The sequence below is a fragment of the Lagenorhynchus albirostris genome, chromosome 14, assembly GCF_949774975.1.
Source record: "Lagenorhynchus albirostris chromosome 14, mLagAlb1.1, whole genome shotgun sequence".
Taxonomy (NCBI): domain Eukaryota; kingdom Metazoa; phylum Chordata; class Mammalia; order Artiodactyla; family Delphinidae; genus Lagenorhynchus; species Lagenorhynchus albirostris.
In genome coordinates this window covers 62,224,469-62,245,986 of record NC_083108.1, presented here as the reverse complement: position 1 = coordinate 62,245,986, position 21,518 = coordinate 62,224,469, and the positions used below count along the sequence as shown (strand labels likewise).

Below are 21,518 nucleotides of genomic sequence, written 5' to 3'. Positions count from 1 at the left end.
AGCCACTGTACATTTATTTAAATGTTAATAGCTACTACCAATTGTTCTAGGTATCAGTTATCTAGTGCGGCTGCATAAGAAATTACACCACAGCCAAGTAGCTAAAAACAACAATAATAAACATTCATTATCTTCCACCCTTTCTGTGGGGAATTCAGGAGAGGTTGAGCCGGGTGCTGGCTCAGTCTCTCTTGAGGTTCCAGGCAGATGTTGGACTCCTTCCAAGGACCACAGTCCTCTGACGGCCTGGCTGGGGTGGAGGATCTGCTCCCAAGGCAGCTTGCTCCTAGCTGGCAAGGTGGTGCTGATTTTGACAGAGGTCTCAGGTCCATGCAGGCCTCTCCTCAGGGCTGCTTGAGTGTCTTCATGACATGGTGGCTCATGGCCCGCAGACAGAGCAAGACACAGGTGCAATGCCTTTTATAGTCACACACGTTTCCTTCTGTCTCATTCTGTCCCTTAGAACCAGTCACTAAGTCCAGCCCGCATTCAAGGCGAGGAAGGAAGATTGGGTTTTACCTTTTGGAGGGAGGAGAGTCAAAGATTTTGCACGCATCTTTTTTTTTTTTTTTTTTTTTTTGAGGTACGCGGGCCTCTCACTGTTGTGGCTTCTCCCGTTGTGGAGCACAGGCTCCGGACACGCAGGCTCAGCGGCCATGGCTCATGGGCCCAGCCGCTCCGTGGCATGTGGGATCTTCCCGGACCGGGGCACGAACCCATGTCCCCTGCATCGGCAGGCGGACTCTCAACCACTGCGCCACCAGGGAAGCCCTGCAGGCATGTTTTTAAACCACTATTAAGCTCCAAATTGGCTGTTCTAACTTACATTTCCATCAACAATGTATGTACTTTCCCACCCTCACCAACTGCTGCTTCATCTCCCCCTACTTTATGTTTCGCCATGTTGATGTTGACAAAGACTCTCCTTGAGCAAACTTTAGTCAGCTCCTTTGAGTGCTCTTGACTAGGCCTCCGCTGTGGCACCTGTCCCGTTCTTGGCCTGCCTAGCCCAGCCTAGGCAAACCATTCTGCCCAATCAGTTCAGGGAGAATCCCCCCCACCCCTGAAATCTGATCAAGTTCCTTGTCCCCCACTCTGGATAACCCCATTGGGCCAGTGTAGTAAGAATCCCCCACCCTTGATGTCTCAAGTTAATAATTTTTGGGGGGCTCCCCACCACACGGCATGCGGGATCTTAGTTCCTGGACCACGGATCGAACCTGTGCCCCCTGCAGTGGAAGCGTGGAGTCTTAACCACTGGACCGCCAGGGAAGTCCCTCATGTTAGTAAGTTTACATCCAACGACCCCCTCAGCCTGCTCCTTTGCTTTACATCCCCAGCTATCTTTGCTGTATCCAGAGCTGAGCCTGAGCTCTCCCCTACTGACAACCCCTGATTGCAATAGTCTTCCTGAATAGTCTTTCTTACGGTTTTAACAAAAGTCAGAATAATATTTTCTTTAACAGTGTAGGAAAATGTGGTGTAGCATTTGCATTTCCTGAGTATTAATGTGATTGAACTCTACTTCCTTTGTTTACACCCTCTGGGACTTCCTCTTCTGTGAGTTTGCAGTAAAGATCCTTTACCATTTTTCTGGTTGATTGCTTTTCTAATTATTGATTTTTAAAAGTTTTTTATTAAAAAAAATCCCTTATACATTTTGAATAATAATCTTTTGTAGGTTATGTTGCAAATACATTCATTGATATATGTTGTCATTTGCATTTTTTTACTTTCACTGATACTCATGATTCTCTCAGGTATTAAGTTATGTATTTGTCCCTCCTTTTATTTTTATTTTTTTGGCAGTGCCACACAGCATGTGGGATCTTAGTTGCCCAACCAGGAACTGAGCCCGTGACCCCCGAATTGGAAGTGTCGAATCTTAACCACTGGACCACCAGGGAAGTCCCTGTTTTTGTCCTGTTTTGAGTGTTAACTGTTCATGTTCATTTCCATTTAATTAATGGAATCAATATCGTTTATTGTTTTGTATGAAAAAAACTTTTATTTTTTGGCTGCACCACGCAGCTTGTAGGATCTTAGTTCCACAACCAGGGACTGAACCCTGGCCCTGGCAGTGAAAGCGCCAAGTCCTAACCACTGGACCGCCAGGGAGTTCCCTGTATGAACTTTTTATATACCATTTGCCACTTGCTGCCAATTTCCTCAATTGTTTTTTGTTTGTTTAGGATGGCTGTGATCAAACTGTTGTGCAGGCAAATGCATTGGTCTTTCCTTTAAGATGTTTCTGTTGTGTCGAGACTTCAAATCTTCCTTTATCTATACCAGCCCTTTTATTTTTAAAAATAAATTTATTTATTTTAAACAACAGTGTTCCACTTTTTTAAAAATTAATTAATTAATTTATTTTTGGCTGTGTTGGGTCTTTGTTGCTGCACCCAGGCTTTCTCTAGTTACAGTGAACGGGGCTACTCTTTTTTTTTTTTTAATTTTTTTAAAAAAATAAATTTATTATTTATTTATTTATTTTTGGCTGCATTGGGTCTTCATTTCTGTGCCTGGGCTATCTCAAGTTGCGGTGAGTGGGGGCTACTCTTTGTTGCGGTGGGTGGGCTTCTCACTGGGGTGGCTTCTCTTGTTGCGGAGCACGGGCTCTAGGCGTCCGGGCTTCAGTAGTTGTGGCTCACGGGCTCTAGAGCACAGGCTCAGTTGTTGTGGCGCACGGTCTTAGTTGCTCTGTGGCATGTGGGATCTTCCTGGACCAGGGACTGAACCCGTGTCCCCTGCATTGGCAGGCGGATTCTCAACCACTGTGCCACCAGGGAAGTCCCTATATCAGCCCTTTAACCAGTCTCTCTGCTTCTGATTTCTCTCTACTCCAATTCCCTCAACTTGTATTTACTTAGCACCTACTGAGCACCAGGCCAGCCCTGTTCTCTGTGCAGTGCAGGAATACAGACATGAAGGAGCAGATAAAGCTTGTACCCTCAGGGAATGGAGGATTTGCTAGGAAGCAAACACATCCCTGGCAGGACACCCCACTTCTGAGGCCTCCCCCACCTTGCCACTCCTCTCCTTGTGAACGTTACTGTAGGGGAACCACAGACTTGATCCAGGTGGATTTTGAGATGATGGTCCCTCCAGCTTAGAGAAAACTGGGGCATGTCCTCTCCCCTGAGTCCTGGCCAGTGGCTCCCCTTGCTCCTGACCTCCTCCCCTCACTCATCCTCATGCTCCCCACCTGCCAGCTCCTCTCTCCTACCCTGGAGGTGTCCTCCTTCAGTCTCTCCCCTCACACTGTCATCCCATCTGTCCTCTAAGAGGTTGGGCCTCTGAAGCCTGTCTTCCTGTCCTCACCTCCTTTCACACCTCAGTCACTGCAGGCTGGCTTCTGCCACCCCGAGGAAAGGCCTCCCCTACCCCTGGCCCCATTGAGCCTTTGAGATGACTCCTCCCCTGTCCCCTTTGGGTGCCCCAGAACACCACTGTGCTCTGCACTCAGCTCACCCTCCTTTTCCCCACACCTGTTCTGACTCGCTGTATCACCTCCAGAAGTGCATGACTCCCCCAGAAAGGCCCTCAGCTGGACATCTGCAGCCTCCTTACTGTCCTGGGGCCATGGTGGGTCTTGTCTTTCCCTAAACCTGCTCCTGCTCCAGGCTCCTTGTGACAAGGATAGCCCCACTGTCCACCGCCATGTCTTGGGCTCACCCCTCTTCACCCATCACTCCCCAGTACTAGGGAACCTGCCTCCCTCCCCAAGTTTCCAGCTAGCACTGTCCTTTGACCTCACTCCCTGTCCACCTGAGGCCACAGCTTCCCTGATGCCCCCTCCAATCTAGTCTCTGCAACAGGTGCTGGCATCTGCCGCCCAGGCTGAAGGCTGAAGGCTGCCTTCAGGGCCACATCCATCTCTGGAGGTTCGGGTCTGGTCTCTAACTTTCCTTCAGGCTCAGAAACTCCTGGCAGCCTGCCAACCACTCGCTTGGCTGCATCTGTCCTCCATTCATCTGCTAACACGGTCCCCTTCCTGGAATGCTTTCCCGCTCCCCAAAAGTCCTCATCTGTTACACAGCTGGAGGGTTACCACCTCCGTAAAGCCCTCCTGGAAGCCCTCTCCCATTGGGAACCTCCGCTCCTCGGCTGGCCCTGTCTCCGAGTCCTCTTTGGAGCCACACGCAGCTGTCTACGCTCAGCCAGGACAGTGCTTCTCTTTCACTTACTTTCTCCCTCTTCCACGTTCGCTCACCGTTCTTTTTAACCTCGAGCCATCCCCAGCCACGTGCTCCTCCACAGCTCCCCACCCTCCGGAGGCGGCCATCACCCATGAGCCTCGGAGGATGGGGTCCTCTGGGGGTGAGGCGGAGAAAAATGAACGCAAGAGCCGCCGGTTGTAGTGGTGGGACCCGGCTGCGGGCTGGGGAGCGGATTTACTCCACAACCTCGATAAACAGGAAAACACCTGTTCACACTGGCGGCGTTTTATGTCCCTGCCAGCATCCAGCAGGGGGCGGGCGACTCAGGGGACCCCGAGGAAGGGACCGAGGGGAGGAAAGAGGAAATGGATTTACAGTGCCCCACCCTCGCCAGAACGCATTCCTTCACGTCCTCCTTCCCGTCCTCATTCTTTTTGCGTTCTGCCGCGCCCGGCGCCGGGGTCGGGAAGCGAGCGGAGACTCGGCCTCCAGGGAGTCTAGCCTCCGCCCAGGCCCCGCCCTCCGCTCCGCCCCCACCCCCGCCGGGCCCACGCCCTCTGCCCCGCCCCTGCCAGAGCCACGCCCTCCTCTCCGCCCCGCCTCGCCTCCGCCCGCGTTCGTCCAGCGCCTGCGCAGTGAGGCCACGTGATGCCCGAGGCCCCGCCTCGCGCGCCCCGCCCCGCCTCCACGAGTGCGGCCTCAGCGTGCGGCGGCGCCAGGTGAGCTGCAAGCGCGGGCCGGCGGGGATCTCGGCGCGGGGCCGGGGCCGGGCTCGGGCCGGGCGCGCGGGGGCGCGAGCGCGTGAGGACGCGGGCGGGGGCGCGGGCCGGGCGCGGACGGGGCCGGGGTGGGGGCGGCGGCCTGAGGCGAGCCGGCGGCCTGACGTGGCGGGGGCGGCGGGCGGGACCCCCGGGCGCGGCGGGTTCGGAGCTGAGGGGCCGCGGGGACGCCGGCGTCCGGGCCTCGGGTGGGCCTGTCGCCCCCGCGGGTCCGCGCGCGTCCTTCGGAGCCGCGGCCCCTGCGCTGCGCCGGCGGCCCTGCAACAGGCGGCCGGTCGGGCGTAGTCCCCCTGGCGCGACCTTGGAGCCCGGCATGCCAGCCTCGGCCCCTTAGCCGGCCCAGGTTCGGCTCCCGCTTGCTGCACGGATGGACCTGGACGGCCCCCGACAGCCCCGGCGGCCGCGCTGTCAGTGCGACGCCTCGGCCCGGAGCGCCGGCCGCTGGTCTGCCCACTCCCACCCCGGCTCCGAGCCCAGCGCTTTCCGCCCGGGCGCGTCCCTACCCCGCTCCGGCCTCCGCGCCGCGATGGTCCAGAACGCATCCCATCCGCACCCGACGCGGGCCGTCCCCTGGGAAGTGGGACCCCCTTTCCCTTTGTTGCAGACCTTGCTTCGTGCTGCCAGGGACTGGGCTTCGTGGAGGGCAGACGCTGGGGCCCTGCAGAGGACTGAGGGTGCCTACTCAGTAAATTGTGTTGAGTTGAACATTGTTCAGAGATGCTTCCGACTCTGTCATCCATGAATTCATGAAAATTCATTTTACGTCCTTCAGTGTGTATCTACTTGGGACATAAAACCTCCTTCCTGCTCCCTCCAAAGCTCTGAACTGAAAAGCACTGAACGCAGGGCCTTGCTTGACGTGACTAGAATCGGGGACGTTATGGGGCCGAGGGTAGTTAATCTAGGGAAGGGCTTCATCATAGAGGAACCTGGGTAAAATGAATAGGAGGTCGAGGGTGCCAGAGAGTGAGCCCACAAGAACATATTTTATTTCAGAAAAACAGGCATGGGAAGGGAATCGCAAAAGATGTGCAGCATTCCACTTAATATTTTATTCTTTGAAATTTTATGAATTAGCAAAACGAAGTTACACTGTGAAATGGTGTTTTTCATCTAAGTCAGCAAAGATAAAAAAAAAAATAACGCTATTGGTGTGCTAGACAGTGGTTGCAATCCGGTTCTCATACTTTGCTGGTGGAGAATAAATTGGTACAACCTCTACGGAAGGCAATTTGGCAATATCTATTGAAATGTCAACTGCACATTCAAATTAAGATGATCTAGCAGTTCTATATCTAGTAAATGTTCCTCATTTAACTGCTATATATATGGCAGATCTCAGTGACTTTCAGTGCAAAACTGTTGGCAACAGCAAACAATTGAAGGAAACCCAAATGTCTCTCTGAAAAGTATTGGTTAAATAAAATACGGTTATACATACAATGGACTGTGGATGGGACACGAGGTTATCATGTGTAAAAGCTAATAAAAAGGGGGAAATTTTGTTCTACAGCTCTGCCTGCAAATGCATAGGTGCTACCTGGAAGGGTGACAGGAAAGTTGAATAGCTTCCTCTGGGAGAGGATCTGGTTAGGGGGCATAAGTGGGAGGGAAATTTAAGTTTCATAATACAGTATACCTTTCTGTTTTATAGTAGAGTCTATTTTTCCTTTTTTCTTTCAAGGGTCCAGTAGGGGATTGAAAAAGAAGCACATTTGGGGAGGGGATAGTGGAGGAACGTGAGGTGGGGAAGGGAGATGTGGCAAGTGGTCCGCTGGCTGGCAGTGCTGTGGCCTGGAGAGTTCACAGCTCAACCCCACAGGTCGGTGTAGGACTGGCTGCCCCCAGTCACTTGTGGTTGGCTTGGAGTGCTTGGTCAAAATGTGTTTGCAGTAGCTGGTTTTACTCATGGGGTTTCTGAGGCTCCTGTTCAAATCAGTTTGCATTTTTTTGAACATATTGACTCAATTATTAGAAGTTAAGCTTGAATTTAAAAGACAATGCAGACAATCTTGAATGTACCAAATTTACTTGAAGTTACAGTGCTTGACTCAAAATCTCGGTAAAAGAAGGTAGGGCCTGGAACCCTCCCCTGTACCACCACCTAGGCCTGTTGTCTTTTTTATTCATCCATTCCTGTTGCGGGGGGCGGGGGGGGGGGAAACCAGTGTTCTTTCCCAATAGAAGAGAGGAAGAGCCCTTGAGAACCTCGTCTGTGCTCGTGCTTTGTTTTCATCCTTTAGGAAATTTGAGAATGCCCCGAGGGGCTGGGTGCTTGTAGTCCCCTTTTCTCAGCTGAGGGGCTTGACACTCAGGTTCACCACACTGAGTCCACCGTGGGGCTGGGTTTCCTGCCTGGGTTGGTCTGTCTCTAGAACCGTTTTGTTTCATGGTGATGCTGAGGCAGATAAATGGAAAGGAGAATCTTGGCAATGAAGAGACACAGGTCAGGAGAAAGAAGGCACCAAGTTTGGACAGCAGTGGGAGGGGAGAGGGAATTAGAGGTTTGAGACCACGGGGAAAGCACAGGTGAGCAGGAGGGAGGGACCTGAAAAGCTGGCCAGCCCTGCACAGGCTGCGCTGCCTCCCAGGCTCATTCCTCGCCCCTGTGTCTTGGCAGCTGACAGCCGCGGTGCTGAGGTTGGGAGCGGTGGTCAGGATGGCGGAGGAGCAGGAGTTCGCCCAGCTCTGCAAGTTGCCGGCACAGCCCTCCCACCCGCACTGTGTCAGCAACACCTACCGGAGCGCACAGCACTCTCAGGCGCTGCTCCGGGGGCTGCTGGCTCTGCGGAACAGCGGCATCCTCTTTGACGTGGTCCTGGTGGTGGAAGGGAGGCACATCGAGGCCCATCGCATCCTGCTGGCTGCGTCCTGCGATTACTTCAGGTGAGTCTGCATAGTAAGGTAGCAGGGATGCTGGCTGCACCAGGTGGACGCCTTGGCACCCCGGGCTTCTCCCGCTTCTCGCTGTGCAGGCGTAGGGGGCTCGGGGTCTGTTTTTCTCTCAGCTGCCCCATCTCTGGGGCATGTGATCCCTTTTTTTTTTCTTTTAAAGGCGGTATGCTTGGCTTTACTTATAATATTGTATTTTCTAGAATGAATTTTCTACTATAAGTACAGTATCTTGGTGTGAAACAGATTTTCTTTCTACTTTGGCTACCCATCATCTCATTTAAAAAAATTTCAAACCTATGGAAACATTGAAAAGAATAGTATCACAAACACCTGGACACCAGTTGTTACCATTTTGCCGCATTTGCTTTCACTGCCTTTGTAACACACGCCTTTTTTAAAAGACGTTATGATGCTTTATGCCTTAGACTTTTCAGCCCCACCCAGTGTTCTTGTAAAACCGTCAGGAAGCCCATACGGGCCCAGGGACCTCTGTGGGGGCCGAGGCAGGTGGTCAGTACCGTATGCATGTCGTCCACACCAGCTACGTGATGTGGAGTCACTCCGTTCGCACCCTCACCTGGCCATCCACCTCTTGCTCTCACCTCCTCATCCCTTGGGCCTCGGCCTCCCACCCTCCCTGTGGGTTTTCTGTCCCCTGAGTTTCTCATGACCTCCTACGTGACGCCAGCCCAGCCCTGAGCACATTGGGCAGAGCTGGTGCCACCATCCCACTTGAGACCTGAGACCCTCTATTCTGTCTCCCATTCTGTTTGGTTCTTTTGTCTTCAAGGCTCATTTGTAGTTCTTATCTTTTAACTTTAGGAACTAATGAGCAAAATATTTCTTTATGGTTAAGTGCTTCCTGTTCTCCAGAAGGAGTTTATGGAGAGGGTGACCTAGTGGTTAGTGGTGCCTTAGAGCAAACATGTCCAGGGACAACAGTGTCCCTTCAGTTCATCAGGATTCAGCTTTTACAAGCTTTGAGAAGACAGGGCAGTGGGCAGGGCAGAGTTGTGGGAGGCCTTAGGGCCCGGAAGTTCAAGCACTGGAGTCCTCCTGGCTTAGGGCCTCCTGGACACACCGTCGAAGCCCTTCAGGTGGAGCTTCTCTCCCCACGCAGGCCATCCTGTCACTGTCACAGTCATGGTCCTCTTCCTAAAGGACAGTTACTGGTGCCACCTCTCCCTTCTTGGTGGAAACACTCTGTGTCTCCCCACATCCTCCAGGAGCGATTCCTGGCCCTTTGGCAGCCACTTCCAGCCACTGTGCTGGGAGGTGTTCCCCTCTCAGGCCCGGTCACTGTGCAGGATGACACCCCCTCCCACTGGGACCAGGGAGAACCCAGACTCATCTCTGGTATGTGCATATGCAATGATGATTCCCAAGCTTTAGTGGGTTTATTTCATTATTATTCATTTCAGTTACTGACTCAGGTTGAAATGATAAAGGGTTTTTCCCAGTGAGGCTGCTAAAGATATCTGATGTGGGCAGGGGTGGAAGGAAGGGCTTTGGAGGGCAGTGGGCCCATGGCTGGGCCCTGTAGGGGATGCCCTGTGGGGTGTCTGCCAGGTGCTGAGCGGTGTCCAGCCAACACACGGAAAGCTGTAGTTCCTTATGAATCAGAGTGTGTGAAATGCTCAGTGAGACCTGGGCATGTGGAGCAGTAGACGCCCGCCTGCTGGGCCTTGTTCGTGGAAGGACAGTTGGTTCCGTGTTAGGAAACCTCTCTTCCAGTGCGAGGCCCTAATCAGCCTGAGGCGACCTGGCGTGTGGCCATCCACAGACAGGTCAGCAGGCATGTGGTCACATCCAGCATCCACTGCCACAGCTGAAACGCTGCTGGAATTGGAAATCGTGGAAAGCACCACTTTATCCCTGCCCTCCCACCTCACCCCCGTGGTAACCATTTATAAACGTTCCTTATCATCCACACTATTTTCCCTTGCAAATCCTAGTTCATAATACTCAAACCTCAAAGCTCTGATACTCAAAGTTGTTTTGTTTTCTAATATGTTGCTAAAACTTGTCAAGTGTCCTCTGGAAGTCTCCCGGAGCTGGTTTTTCTGTTTTTGTTTTGTTTTGTTAAAATATTTATTTATTTATATATTTACGCATGCATGCATGCATGCTGTGCTGGATCTTAGTTGTGGCAGGCGGGATCTTAGTTGACACACGTGGGATCTAGTTCCCTAACCAGGGCTCGAACGCGGGCTCCCTGCATTGGGAGCGTGGAGTCTCACCCACTGGACCACCAGGGAAGTCCCTCCCGGAGCTCTTTTGTTTGTGGATAGCTGTCCAATCTGTCCAGTCGTTGATATTTGAGGGGGGAGGCAGAAGTTGGATTCTCCTACATTGCCAGCTTTTTAAAAGTCTAAGTTTGGCAGAAATTCATTAAACCACGAAACCCACCCTGAACTGATATGAGGGTACTTTTATATGTGTCCTACTTAGCATCTTTGTACATTTTGGTTCGGAAATATTGAGGTGTTTGGATTTGATTTAGACCCTATGGGGGGTAGCGTGACATCATATGTGGCACAGATAAGGGTTTCTCCAGGTGAAACGTTCTGAATTCTGAAACACACTTGACCTCAAAGGTTTGGAAGAGGGGTTGGGGGCTGGTACAGGCTGGCACAGGAAATGTTCTCCCCACCTCATATCCGAGGCAGCTCACTGGCACCTTGTGACATCTGGTTATGACATCCTGGCAGTAGAGGTGGCCCGGGTTCTCTTTGTGGTCTGTGCTATCTGTGCCCGTCTGCTGGGGACTTGGTGAACATCCTTTAAAAAAAAAAAAAAACCCTGTAGAATTTACCATCTTAACCATTTTTAAGTGTACAGATCAGTAATGTTCTTTTTTTAAAAATATTTATTTATTTATTTGTTTGTTTTTGGCTGCACTGGGTCGTTGTTGCTGCTTGCAGGCTTTCTCTAGTTGCGGTGAGTGAGGGCTCCTCTTTGTGGCGGTGTGCGGGCTTCTCATTGCTGTGGCTTCCCTTGCTGCAGAGCATGGGCTCTAGACGCGCGGGCTTCAGTAGTTGTGGCACGCGGGCTTTAGAGCGCAGACTCAGTAGTTGTGGCTCATGGGCTTAGTTGCTCCGTGGCATGTGGGATCTTCCCAGACCAGGGCTCAAACCCGTGTTCCCTGCATTGGCAGGCGGATTCTTAACCACTGCGCCACCAGAGAATTCCCTGGATCACATTCTGTAATTCTGTTTTTCATTTTTTGAGGAACCCCATACTGTTCCACAGCAGCTGCACTAATTTACATGCCCATCACCGATGCACAGAGGTTCCAGTTTCTTTAAATTGATAAGACAGAGTCTAACAGAAAATGGGCAAAGCATCTGGACTGTTTGGAAAAGAATATAAAAACAGCTGTTAAACCTGTGAAGAGAGCCTCTGTCCCATTGTTTACAAGATTTCTCCCTTGCCTCCTGGCAGTTGGAGCAGCATCTTCCTCTGGTTCTGAGGGTGTGGGGGACAGGCTCCCCGCACACTGGTGGCGCTACCTGACAGGCCGTGGGCAGTGCCATCCAAGTGCGTGTGTATGAAACTCTTTGACCCAGCAGTTGCTTTCCTGAAATTAATCCTGGCGTTCACATGAGCAACAGCTCGTGGGCGCAAAACCATCCACTGGGAGAAATAACAGGAGATTAGGAGTAACCCAGGTGGACCCCGGCAGGAACGGTTAAATCAGTTGTGATCACCTTTACAGAGAGGGGCAGCGCTGTGTGTACGGATGATCGGGGCTGTTTCCAAGGTGTCCTGTGAAGTCGAAACCAGGTGGGGATTAAGGCGCGGCCACTGCCTCTGGGGATAGTGCCACCCTTGGAGGGGGGCTGGTGACCAGAGCACCCTTTCGTGTAATTTAGGTCTTGAGAGAGAGAGGGAGGGGGAGGGAGAGTATGTGTGAGTGTGTGTGTGTGTGTGTGTGTGTGTGTGTGTGTGTGATATAAAATGTGACAATAGCCACTCTGTCACCTCCGTGTTGCTGTCATATTTCAGCCCAGATTCCTCCCCTGACTGCCAGCCTCCTCCCTCCAAACACCTAACTGACACCCCTGCTGAGATGCCCTGGGGCACCCACAGTGTTGGAGCCACAATGGAACTCCCACTGCCCTCTCTTACTCCGGTCCCGCCAGGTGTCTTCCTGCCCAGCCTGGGTTCCTCCTGTGCTCTCCTGGGTTCCCTCCATCGCTTGTTCTCTCCTCTCGGCCCCAGGGTGGTCTCTACTCCAGCTCCCCAGCCGTGTGGCCTCCCCAGCCCTGCAGGAGCCTCCCTGCCTCTGCTCCAGCCTCTCCACTCTGGCCAAGGAGCCCAAGATCTGAAGTTCCTCTGCTCAGGCCTGTGTATGACTCGCCGAGAGCACCTCATTTGCCTTGGTTTTGGTCCAGACCCTACCCTGCCCCGGGGGTAGCAGGACCTGGCCCAGGCTCACCTCCTGCCTCTTCTTCCTCGCCCTGCCTGCCTGCCTGCAAGCTCTTCCTGGCCCTGGGCCCTGGGTGCCTGCCACCTCCACTTCCTCATCGTGGGCCCTTCTGCCATCGCTCTCCAGCCACTCTTCTCCCGCCCTGGGCACTCCTCGGTCAGATGCCCTGTTGTGGTCCTTGACAGTGATTCCACCACCGGAAGTGCCCTGTGTCTTCGTGTCTGTCCTCTGGCATTAACTCCATGCACATAGGGATCCTGCCACTTCACTTCATTGTTGTCGCATTGGCTCTGTGCACGGTTCCTGGTGTTTAGTGGCTGCTGGGTACGGAGCTGCTGAGCGGAGGACGTTTACTATTTGTTTCCCATTCATTTATCCTTTCACCGCGTGCCCTGGGCTGCGGCTGTGGCCCAGGAATTGCACGGGTGGATGCAGCAGAAAGCACGCTGGACGTGGTCCTGCCCGCAGAGGCTCACGTGCAGCTGCTGGGGCACATTAGATGGATATTTCCAGAACAGCTGCCAAGCTTGGTCAGGAGCTGTGGGCGCTTCTGGGTGCCCCTCCTCTGTGGCCTGGCGTCCTAATGGGTGTAACCCTGCCATCTCCTTTCTTCCCTTTGCAGAGGCATGTTTGCTGGGGGGCTGAAGGAGATGGAGCAGGAAGAAGTCCTGATCCACGGCGTGTCCTACAATGCCATGTGCCAAATCCTGCATTTCATTTACACGTCCGAGCTGGAACTCAGCCTGAGCAACGTCCAGGAGACGCTGGTCGCCGCCTGCCAGCTTCAGGTGAGGCTCCTGGTCTGAGGCAGGCAGAGCCAGGCCCAGACGGGTCCCGGGTGCCCGCCAGGCAGTGGTGTGAGGGTGGGCGGTGAGCCCTTTGCTCTCGAGAGTGTCGGCAGGCTCCTCGTTTGGCTCAGAAGACAGCTTTTCCCTCGTGTCCTGAAACTGGAACGAAGTCTTATGCCGAGTTCCTTATCCTGACCTTTTATGAGGTCAGAGCACGTCTGGGGCAGTAGGAAAAGCAGCCTGTTTGGGGGTGTCTGGAGGCTCCCCACATGGCGGGGCCCTAATAGCCCTGTGCCTTTACTCTCAGTGGCGGGTGGGCAGGTGGAGCTGAGCCAGGGCGGCCTTCATGCAGAAGTTCCTTCTTTTACTCAGAGAGCTCCTCTGTCCCCATGTCCTGTCCCCTCATTGCTGCTCTGGGGACCACACCTCCAGTAGCCAGCCGCCCCCAGAACCTCTCCCCCTGTGCTTGCTGTCGGCGTCACCCTCCCTCCCCAGCACACCACACACTGCCTTGCTCCCTGCACCGTGTATCCCACAGCCACTCTGCTAGCGCCAGGCTCTCCTCTATGTCCACCTTCGTCCTCTGGGTCCATGTCTGGACGAGTCATCCTTGTGAACGTGACCGTGTTCTCTGTTTCCCTGCCCTCGCCTCTGTCCCGGCCTCCTTCTCTCCGTTTCTTCCTCCCAGCTGGGCTCTGCCTTCTGCTGCATCCGTCGCTGGCTCAGAGACCTGCTGCCTCCCCTCAGACCTCAAGGCAGAGCCATGGCTGGTGCTTGGGGCAGCCCGGCTTGGTTTTGTTTTATTTTTAACATACCGGGTTTCTATGCAGTGTTGTTGTTTGTTTTTGTTTTGTGGTACGCGGGCCTCTTACTGTTGTGGCCTCTCCCGTTGCGGAGCACAGGCTCCAGACGCACAGGCTCAGCAGCCATGGCTCATGGGCCCAACCGCTCCGTGGCATGTGGGATCTTCCCGGACCGGGCCACAAACCCGTGTCCCCTGAATCGGCAGGCGGACTCTCAACCACTGCGCCACCAGGGAAGCCCAGTTTGTTTGTTTGTTATAAATTTATTTATTTTTGGCTGCATTAGGTCTTCCTTGCTGCGCGCGGGCTTTTTCTAGTTGTGGCGAGTGGAGGCTACTCTTTGTTGCAGTGTGCAGGCTTCTCACTGCGGTGGCTTCCCTTGTTGCGGAGCACGGGCTCTAGGCACACGAGCTTCAGTAGTTGTGGCCCGTGGGCTCAATAGTTGTGGCTCCTGGGCTCTAGAGCGCAGGCTCAGTAGTTGTGGCTCATGGACTTAGTTGCTCCACGGCATCCAGGGCTTGAACCCATGTCCGCTGCATTGGCAGGCGGATTCTTTTTTTTCTTCTTTTTTGGTGGTACACAGGCCTCTCACTGTTGTGGCCTCTCGCGTTGCAGAGCACAGGCTCCGGACGCACAGGCTTAGCGGCCATGGCTCACGGACCCAACCGCTCCGTGGCACATGGGATCCTCCCAGACCGGGCCACGAACCTGTGTCCCCCGCATCAGCAGGTGGACTCTCAACCACTGTGCCACCAGGGAAGCCGCAGCAGGCGGATTCTTAACCATAGAGCCACCAGGGAAGCCCCGCAATGTTGTTTTTAAAGCAAGTTTTACTTGGTGTAACAGTTCCGAGTCCACAGGCCCACCAGGTCATGTTTGTTCATGTAGCCAGTGGCTGTTGGTGGCCTGTCTCCCATGTGCTGTGCCCTTCGTGGTATCCCCAGGGACGTGGATCTGAGTGTCGGTGAGACTGTATCCACTGGGTCACTCCGAGCAAATGAGTTCCCTTCTCTGGGCCTCTCGTGGGCCTCCTGCATGGGGCAGGCCGGGCGATTCCTTGGTGAGATTCCCTGCCAGAGGTCCCTGCGCTGAGACAAGGATGAGGGACCTTGACCTTGCCAGGGAGGGCAAGACAGTCCCTGGTTCTCAGGAGCTGCTCCTCAGGCCCACTCAGGGCTGTCAGCCCTCACCTTCCACCCAGAACCTGGTGCTCAGCTCCTGGCCTCTGAGAGGTCAGAAGTAATATTTTAGGCAGAAGAGGCCAAGCAGAAGCACCTGCTCGGGAGGAAATGGATGGTCGAGTGAAGACCCTCAGGACCTAAGGAAGCAGCACGATGGGGACGTTCCTGGTGGGGGAGACACACGCCTGGCACTTTGCAGGTTTCCATTCAGCCTTCAGCATGTCACCTGGCAAGCACCAAATGTCTAGAACCAGAAAAAATAAAAAGACTTTAAACATTTATTAATAAGCTTCAAATTCCAGCAGAATTAGTTTTCATGTAATGAATTTGTTGATGGTGCTGGATATGAGAGGTATTCCCATTTTGAGAAATTCTGAAATCCAGTTTTCCTGCAGAACTTAGCAGCCCCTGAGCAGCCTTTCCGGGCCCTTGCCTTGCCTCCTGGGTCCTTTGGTTACCTAATTGCAGGGTGTCCTTGCCCCACAGTGTGGTGGCTGTCCTGCTGCTTGCACTTCTCTGGAGATCCCGTGCTTTTGATCCAAAGGGAGCTGGCGTGTGTCAGGTGGTTCCTCGCCACGTCATCCCTGTTTTACAGACGAGGAGGCTGAGGCTCAGAGACCACCTCCAAGCCCAGACTTAAGCCCCGAAATGCTGTGAGCCCCGGGCGTGTCCAGTGTGGCGGGGAGTGGGGCCGGCGGAGCCTGTGAGCCCCACCCGCACCTCCGCGCTAGGTCCCGCACCCAGACGCTTTGCCTGGGCTTGAATGTATGTGTTCTGTTCACAGATCCCCGAGATCATCCACTTCTGCTGTGACTTCCTCACGCCCTGGGTGGATGAGGACAACATCCTTGACGTCTACCGGCTGGCCGAGCTCTTTGACCTGAGCCACCTGACCGAGCAGCTGGACGCCTACATCCTCAAGAACTTTGTGGCCTTCTCGCGGACTGACAAGTACCGCCAGCTGCCCCTGGAGAAGGTCTATGCCCTCCTGAGCAGCAACCGCCTGGAGGTGTCCTGCGAGACGGAGGTGTATGAGGGTGCCCTGCTCTACCACTACCCTCCGGAGCAGGTGCAGGCTGACCGGCTCCCGCTGCATGAGCCACCCAAGCTCCTGGAGACCGTGCGCTTCCCCCTCATGGAAGCCGAGGTCCTGCAGCGGCTGCACGACAAGCTGGACCCCAGCCCCCTGAGGGACACAGTGGCTGAAGCCCTCATGTACCACCGGAACGAGAGCCTGCAGCCCAGCCTGCAGGGCCCACAAACCGAGCTGCGCTCGGACTTCCAGTGCGTCGTGGGCTTCGGGGGCATCCACTCCACGCCGTCCACTGTCCTCAGCGACCAGGCCAAGTACCTGAACCCGCTGCTGGGGGAGTGGAAGCACTTCACCGCCTCCCTGGCGCCCCGCATGTCCAACCAGGGCATCGCCGTGCTCAACAACTTCGTGTACCTGATTGGAGGGGACAACAATGTCCAGGGCTTCCGCGCTGAGTCCCGCTGCTGGAGGTAGGGGCCCTCGGCCGGGCGGCTGCCCAGAGGGTGGCTTCTGCCAGGCACGTGCCACTCGCCAACGCAGTCATCCTCTTGAACAGGTCTGCGCCCGTTCTGTGGGCACAGGTTGATGGGAAGAACATGGACGGCGGTGAGATGAGGAAGGGGGCCCGTGATCCCTCCTCCTGCTCTTGTCCCCCCTCCTCAGAAACCCCCTCGCCCCTCAGCACACCCCACCATCTTGTGGGTGAGGGGCTGGGATGGGGTGTTGTGGCAGGAAGGAGGGGACCAGGCCTGGGAGCATGGCCACCTTGCCTCTCTGCTCTCACACCCCTGGTCCCAGCTTCCCCTCACCTATCCACTTAGCTCTGCTCTCGTAACCGCACAGGCTCCTGGTGGAGGGTGGCTTCCTGTCGCCCTGCTCCCCTGAGTGCACAGTCCTCAGCCTGGGGGGCAGGGAAGGCCCACAGGCAGTGCTGAACCTCAGACCAAATTCCCCCCACCCCCCAGCCCCTAGGCCCTGTCATCAGCCATGTGCTGGGTGTAAGGCCTCGGGAGGCCATGGTTTCTTTCAGTCTGCGAGGCTGGGATCCCATAAATCCATTTCATTGGTCAGAGCAAGGAAAGTGGGGCAAATCTCCACGGCCTCCACTTCCAGGAGGTTTCTAGGTCCCCCTCCCCTGTACTTTGGTTTGATCTTAAGGTCTGGTGCCTGGGGGAAGTTTCTGCCCCCCACAAGCTGAAAGATGGCACTGCAGAGAGAGAGGGGTTGCCAGCTGTGGCAGCGGTGAGCTGAAGCCAACTGCGTTCCTGTTCCTGCTCCGTCTTGGGGGTGGGGTCAGGCCTGGCCGTGCCCCTTGGATGGGAGCCTGGGGACCCCAAGCCAGGAGGAGACCCCCATCCGTCGACCTCCTCTGCTCTCCCCACCCCAGGAAGTGATCACTTTTGTCACACTGGTGAGACCCAGAGCTTGGCAGCTCTTTGTGGTCAAACGGGAGGGGGCCCAGTTCAGAAGGGAGGAAACCATGCCTTCATCGTCTCCCTGACCTGACGCGTACTCGGGGGGCGTGGGGGTGGTGGCAGTCCCATGTTCAGGCCTCCCTCCTGCCAGGCCTCGAAGGGCTGCCACTTCCAGCTGGAGGGCCAAGGCCAGATCTTCAAAGCAGACACTCTAGAGTCCTGTCATGAGCTGCTGACCTCTGTCTCTCAAACCCGGTCTGTTTCCCTTTTGTGAACATGTGCTGTGAGACCCACCAGAACTCTGGAAGGTGCTGGTGTCAGCCTCCGTGATTGACAACCACAGCCTCAGACTCCACTCGGAGGTTGGGTCACTGTTGGAGGCGGGGTCAGGGAGACCTGCCGGGCAGGCTGCGGTGCGGAGCGGCTGGTGAGCTGTGGGGAGACCCGGGGTCTCATCTCTATGGAGTGAAAGTTTCATTCATCTCCTGGTGGACTCTTCACACTGCTAGGTGGATCTTAATTTGAGTTAAGAGTCTGGTTCTCTGCCCTTTCCTCTCAGTTCACCGCCCTTAGAATCTACAGGCTGTCAGAATATAAGAAAACAAGATTTTGCAGTAAATTAGCATTTGCGTTTTGAGGAGTTAGGGACTTAACAGGTTGTAGCGTGTGAAAAGGTAGCTCTCTGGGAGCACGTTGCCTCCGAGCTATGACACTTCTCTTTTCTTTCCTTGATTGCGTCTGTGTTGCCCACGTGACTAGGGCACCTTCCCACAGCTGCAGCTCTGCACCCCTACCCGGTGGTGGCCAGTCCATGTTGCCACATGCCCCGACCCTACATAGAGTGATAACTTGTTTTTGTCCTTAGGCATTTTCATGACTATTAATATTTTAGAGTATGTTTCAAAAAATGTTCCTAACTGTAATGGACTTCATCAATAATCATGGGAAGGCTTAAGTCATGGAAACACGTGAGAGCAATCACTAAGTTTAATAAGGCCTCAGAACATTCTCATGCCAACCCTAGGTTTCGCCTGTGAGTTTGCAGTAGGATGGTCCAGAGTCAGCATTAAAGTGACTGAAGGATTTGAATCCTTATATGCAATGGTTTAGTTTATTTCTATTAGGAAAAAAATATTACTTGAGGACTTATTCTGACAAAGTGGAAAATTAAACCAATAAAGAGGAAAATGTGGGATACAGAACATGGTGGAGAGATAAGAAATCAGCAAAACTGTGGTTATGTCTGAATTATTGATGTGGTGTCTGTATGTATGTGTTTGTGTGTGTGTTTCCTTAACTGACACCGCAAATCCAGATGAACCCAGCCCAGGGTGCTGTGAGGGCAGGAGGCCAGAGGAAGCATCTGGAGGGACTCGTCTCCCTGGTGAAAATGGGGCAGAAGAGACGCATGTGAAATGTGAACAAGCCTTGTGCACAGGAAGGCTGTGGTAGGCGCCTTCCTGCCCTGGGCTGCCTGTCCCAGCTGGACCTCCACCTGGCAGGGCCCGGTCACTCATTCTCAGGCGCCCTCCTGGCCCTGCTGTCTCCTTCTGTCACTGCTCCTCCCCGGCACCTGTCCTTATGTGGAGACTTGGCTACTCTGCTCCCTTTGGCCTGTTTCCCAACCTACAGTGGAAAGGGGGGCCCTGGGTGCCAGCGCCAAGAGCCATGGCTGGTCCACGTTGGGGGCAGTGATGTTTGTTGAGTGATTCCACCACTGGTGACCTCGCCCCTCCTTCCCTTCCCTGAGCGGACAGTGTGTGATCTGCCCTGAGCCAGGTGCGCCACCAGGTCTGGGAAGACAGACATGGACCACGGTCCTTTAAGGAACCCTTGTCACATGACTTGACCCTCGTGATCCCTCATGGTAACTTTTCTAGGCAGGCAGCATAACCCCATGGGTGTGGAGCTGAGTGAACGTCGGGACAGTAAAACTGATGGCCAGATATGCCCAGACCTGGGTCTGCGTGGCCCAGGTGCCTGTCCTCTCTCTCCCTTGGCCCGTTTCCTGTATTCTCGGCTGGCAGGGAGGGGCTGTGGCGGGAAGAAGCGGCTGTCGAGTGCACTTAACTTGTTTTGGGGGTGAAAGCTGAAATGGGGGCGTCTGGCACAGGCCAAAGAAAACTGTCTGCTTCGGAGCTGGTCTTATGGTGGAGAATTAAACACTTACCAGAGAGAGGCTGTAAGTGTGCAGGGGCCATGCATGGAGTGAGGGGGCTCCAGAGGCCGACACTCAGCTGCCGGTGCCGGAGTTGGGGGCGGGGTTGGCAGGGAGCCAGGGGAAGAGTGGCCGCGGTAGGGGATGAGTGGGCTTGGGGCCTCGGGCTCACGGGCCCTGGCCCTCGAGGCTCTGTGGTCACCTGTGTCCACTCAAACAGCACACTGGCCTCATGCCCAGCAGGGTGCCAGGCCTGGGGCCTGGAGAGATGGGGCAGGGGCTGAGTCTGGGCTTTGAAGGGCCTCAGCTGCTGGGCTCAGGCATGTGAGGATTTGGGTGTGAGCAGGGGCTTGGCTGGTGAGCGAGGGGTGGGATGTAGGGAGCCCGGGGGTCCACGTGGGACCAGTGAGCAGCCAGCTGGAGGTGACAACGGGCATTAGCAGTGTGAGGAGAGAACGTGGGGTGGCCGCGGGCTGTCCCGGAGTGGCTGAGAAGACTGGGCTGAAAAGTGAAGCCCTCTGGAGGCAGGAGAGGGCAGGGCTGGGGGGAGGAGCAGCTCCATGCTGGGGGCATAGAGGAAGCTGTCGCATGGGGGTTAGACTCTTTTACGAAGGTTGATGGGGTGAGGTGAAGGCAGGGCTGTGACAGGGACAGTTGCGTCCCCTTGAAAGGGGCATGGAGGTGGCCCGACGTCAGGAGAGCGAGCTTTGGTGATGGTGCTGGGCTCAGCAGAGGTGGGCTTCTCTCCCCTCCCCTCTTCGCAGGCCTCTGTCCTGGAATCCCGCTGGGGAGGGCGGGAACTGCACACAGGAGATGCACAGGCAGTGGGGGACGGGGGTCAGGTGGGCTGTGATGGGAGCCTGGCGACCAGCCTGAGGGAGTGCTGGCGGGAGGCCTGGAGGCTGTTGTGCCCAGTCGTCCAGTCGAGAGGCCATAATTGGGGGCGTTCCTGATTGAGAGCAGGGCCATGGGGATTTTGAGGTGAGACAGGTGAGATCGAGGTGGCTGTAGGAACAGCCATTGGGCAGCTTGGAGTGGACAGTGGAGGGTCTAGAAACCACCGTGAGGTCACACCTGGAGGGCCTGGCGCTGTGGGCGGAAACCCAGGAGGCTCCGAGCCCCACCCTCCAGGCTGGGGGAGGGGGTGCTAGGGGAGGGGCTGCTTGGTGACATGCTGTTCTCTCTCCCCACAAGGTACGACCCGAGGCACAACCGATGGTTCCAGATCCAGTCGCTGCAGCAGGAGCACGCCGACCTGTGCGTGTGTGTCGTGGGCAAGTACATCTACGCGGTGGCCGGCCGCGACTACCACAATGACCTGACCACTGTGGAGCGCTACGACCCTGCCACCAACTCCTGGGCCTACGTGGCCCCGCTCAAGAGGGAGGTAAGGAAACCCCTCCCATGGGGCCCTTCTTCGGCTGCATTGCTTCCTGGGCTGTGTGGAGGGAGTGGGAGGCACGGCCAGGGAGACCGGCCGATTATCAGAGCCCTCTTCCCTCCTTGGACTGTGCCCTAAGATTGGGGCGGGGGACTCCTGAGATTGAGCCAGCCGCCTCAGGAGAGACCTCCTTCCCCAAAATTCCACCCCCGTCTGGGTCTCGCCACCTTGGCCCAGGTAGCTGCTTTAACCCTGCAGTCAAATGTGGACAGAAGCCTTCCCCTTCTCTTCCTCAGCACAGCTGAGATGAGCTGGAACAAGTCCAGAGATGTCAAACCTGAGGGATGCGGGAGGCAGGGCCCAGTGGCCTCAGACCTCCCCCCAACCCCCCACCAAGGACGGGGCCTTCAAGAAGCCAGAAACACTTTAGAAGTTATATTTTACATGTTTGTTTGTTTTTTTAAATCATGTGTTTCCTACACAATACTTTGGT

At 55.1% G+C, this 21,518-nt stretch overlaps 1 protein-coding gene across 6 annotated transcripts in view; it reads left to right on the top strand.

Moving 5' to 3' along the window:
- The first annotated feature begins 4,841 nt into the window (after nt 1–4,841).
- The window catches only part of KLHL22 (kelch like family member 22), a 26,562-nt gene continuing 9,885 nt past the window's right edge, over nt 4,842–21,518 (top strand). Inside the window, exons 1-6 of one of the 6 annotated variants that reach the window (XM_060122110.1) lie at nt 5,143–5,633; nt 7,560–7,825; nt 12,889–13,054; nt 15,823–16,541; nt 20,839–21,031; nt 21,322–21,509. In XM_060122110.1, the coding sequence (XP_059978093.1) occupies nt 5,307–5,633; nt 7,560–7,825; nt 12,889–13,054; nt 15,823–16,541; nt 20,839–21,031; nt 21,322–21,330 (1,680 nt within the window). In that variant the 5' untranslated portion in view covers nt 5,143–5,306 and the 3' untranslated portion in view covers nt 21,331–21,509. Of the gene's footprint in view, nt 4,880–5,142; nt 7,469–7,559; nt 7,826–11,555; nt 11,621–12,888; nt 13,055–15,822; nt 16,542–20,838; nt 21,032–21,321; nt 21,510–21,518 lie in introns of those variants that run through there. The other 5 variants (XM_060122107.1, XM_060122108.1, XM_060122105.1 and 2 more) reach the window with 5 other exon arrangements.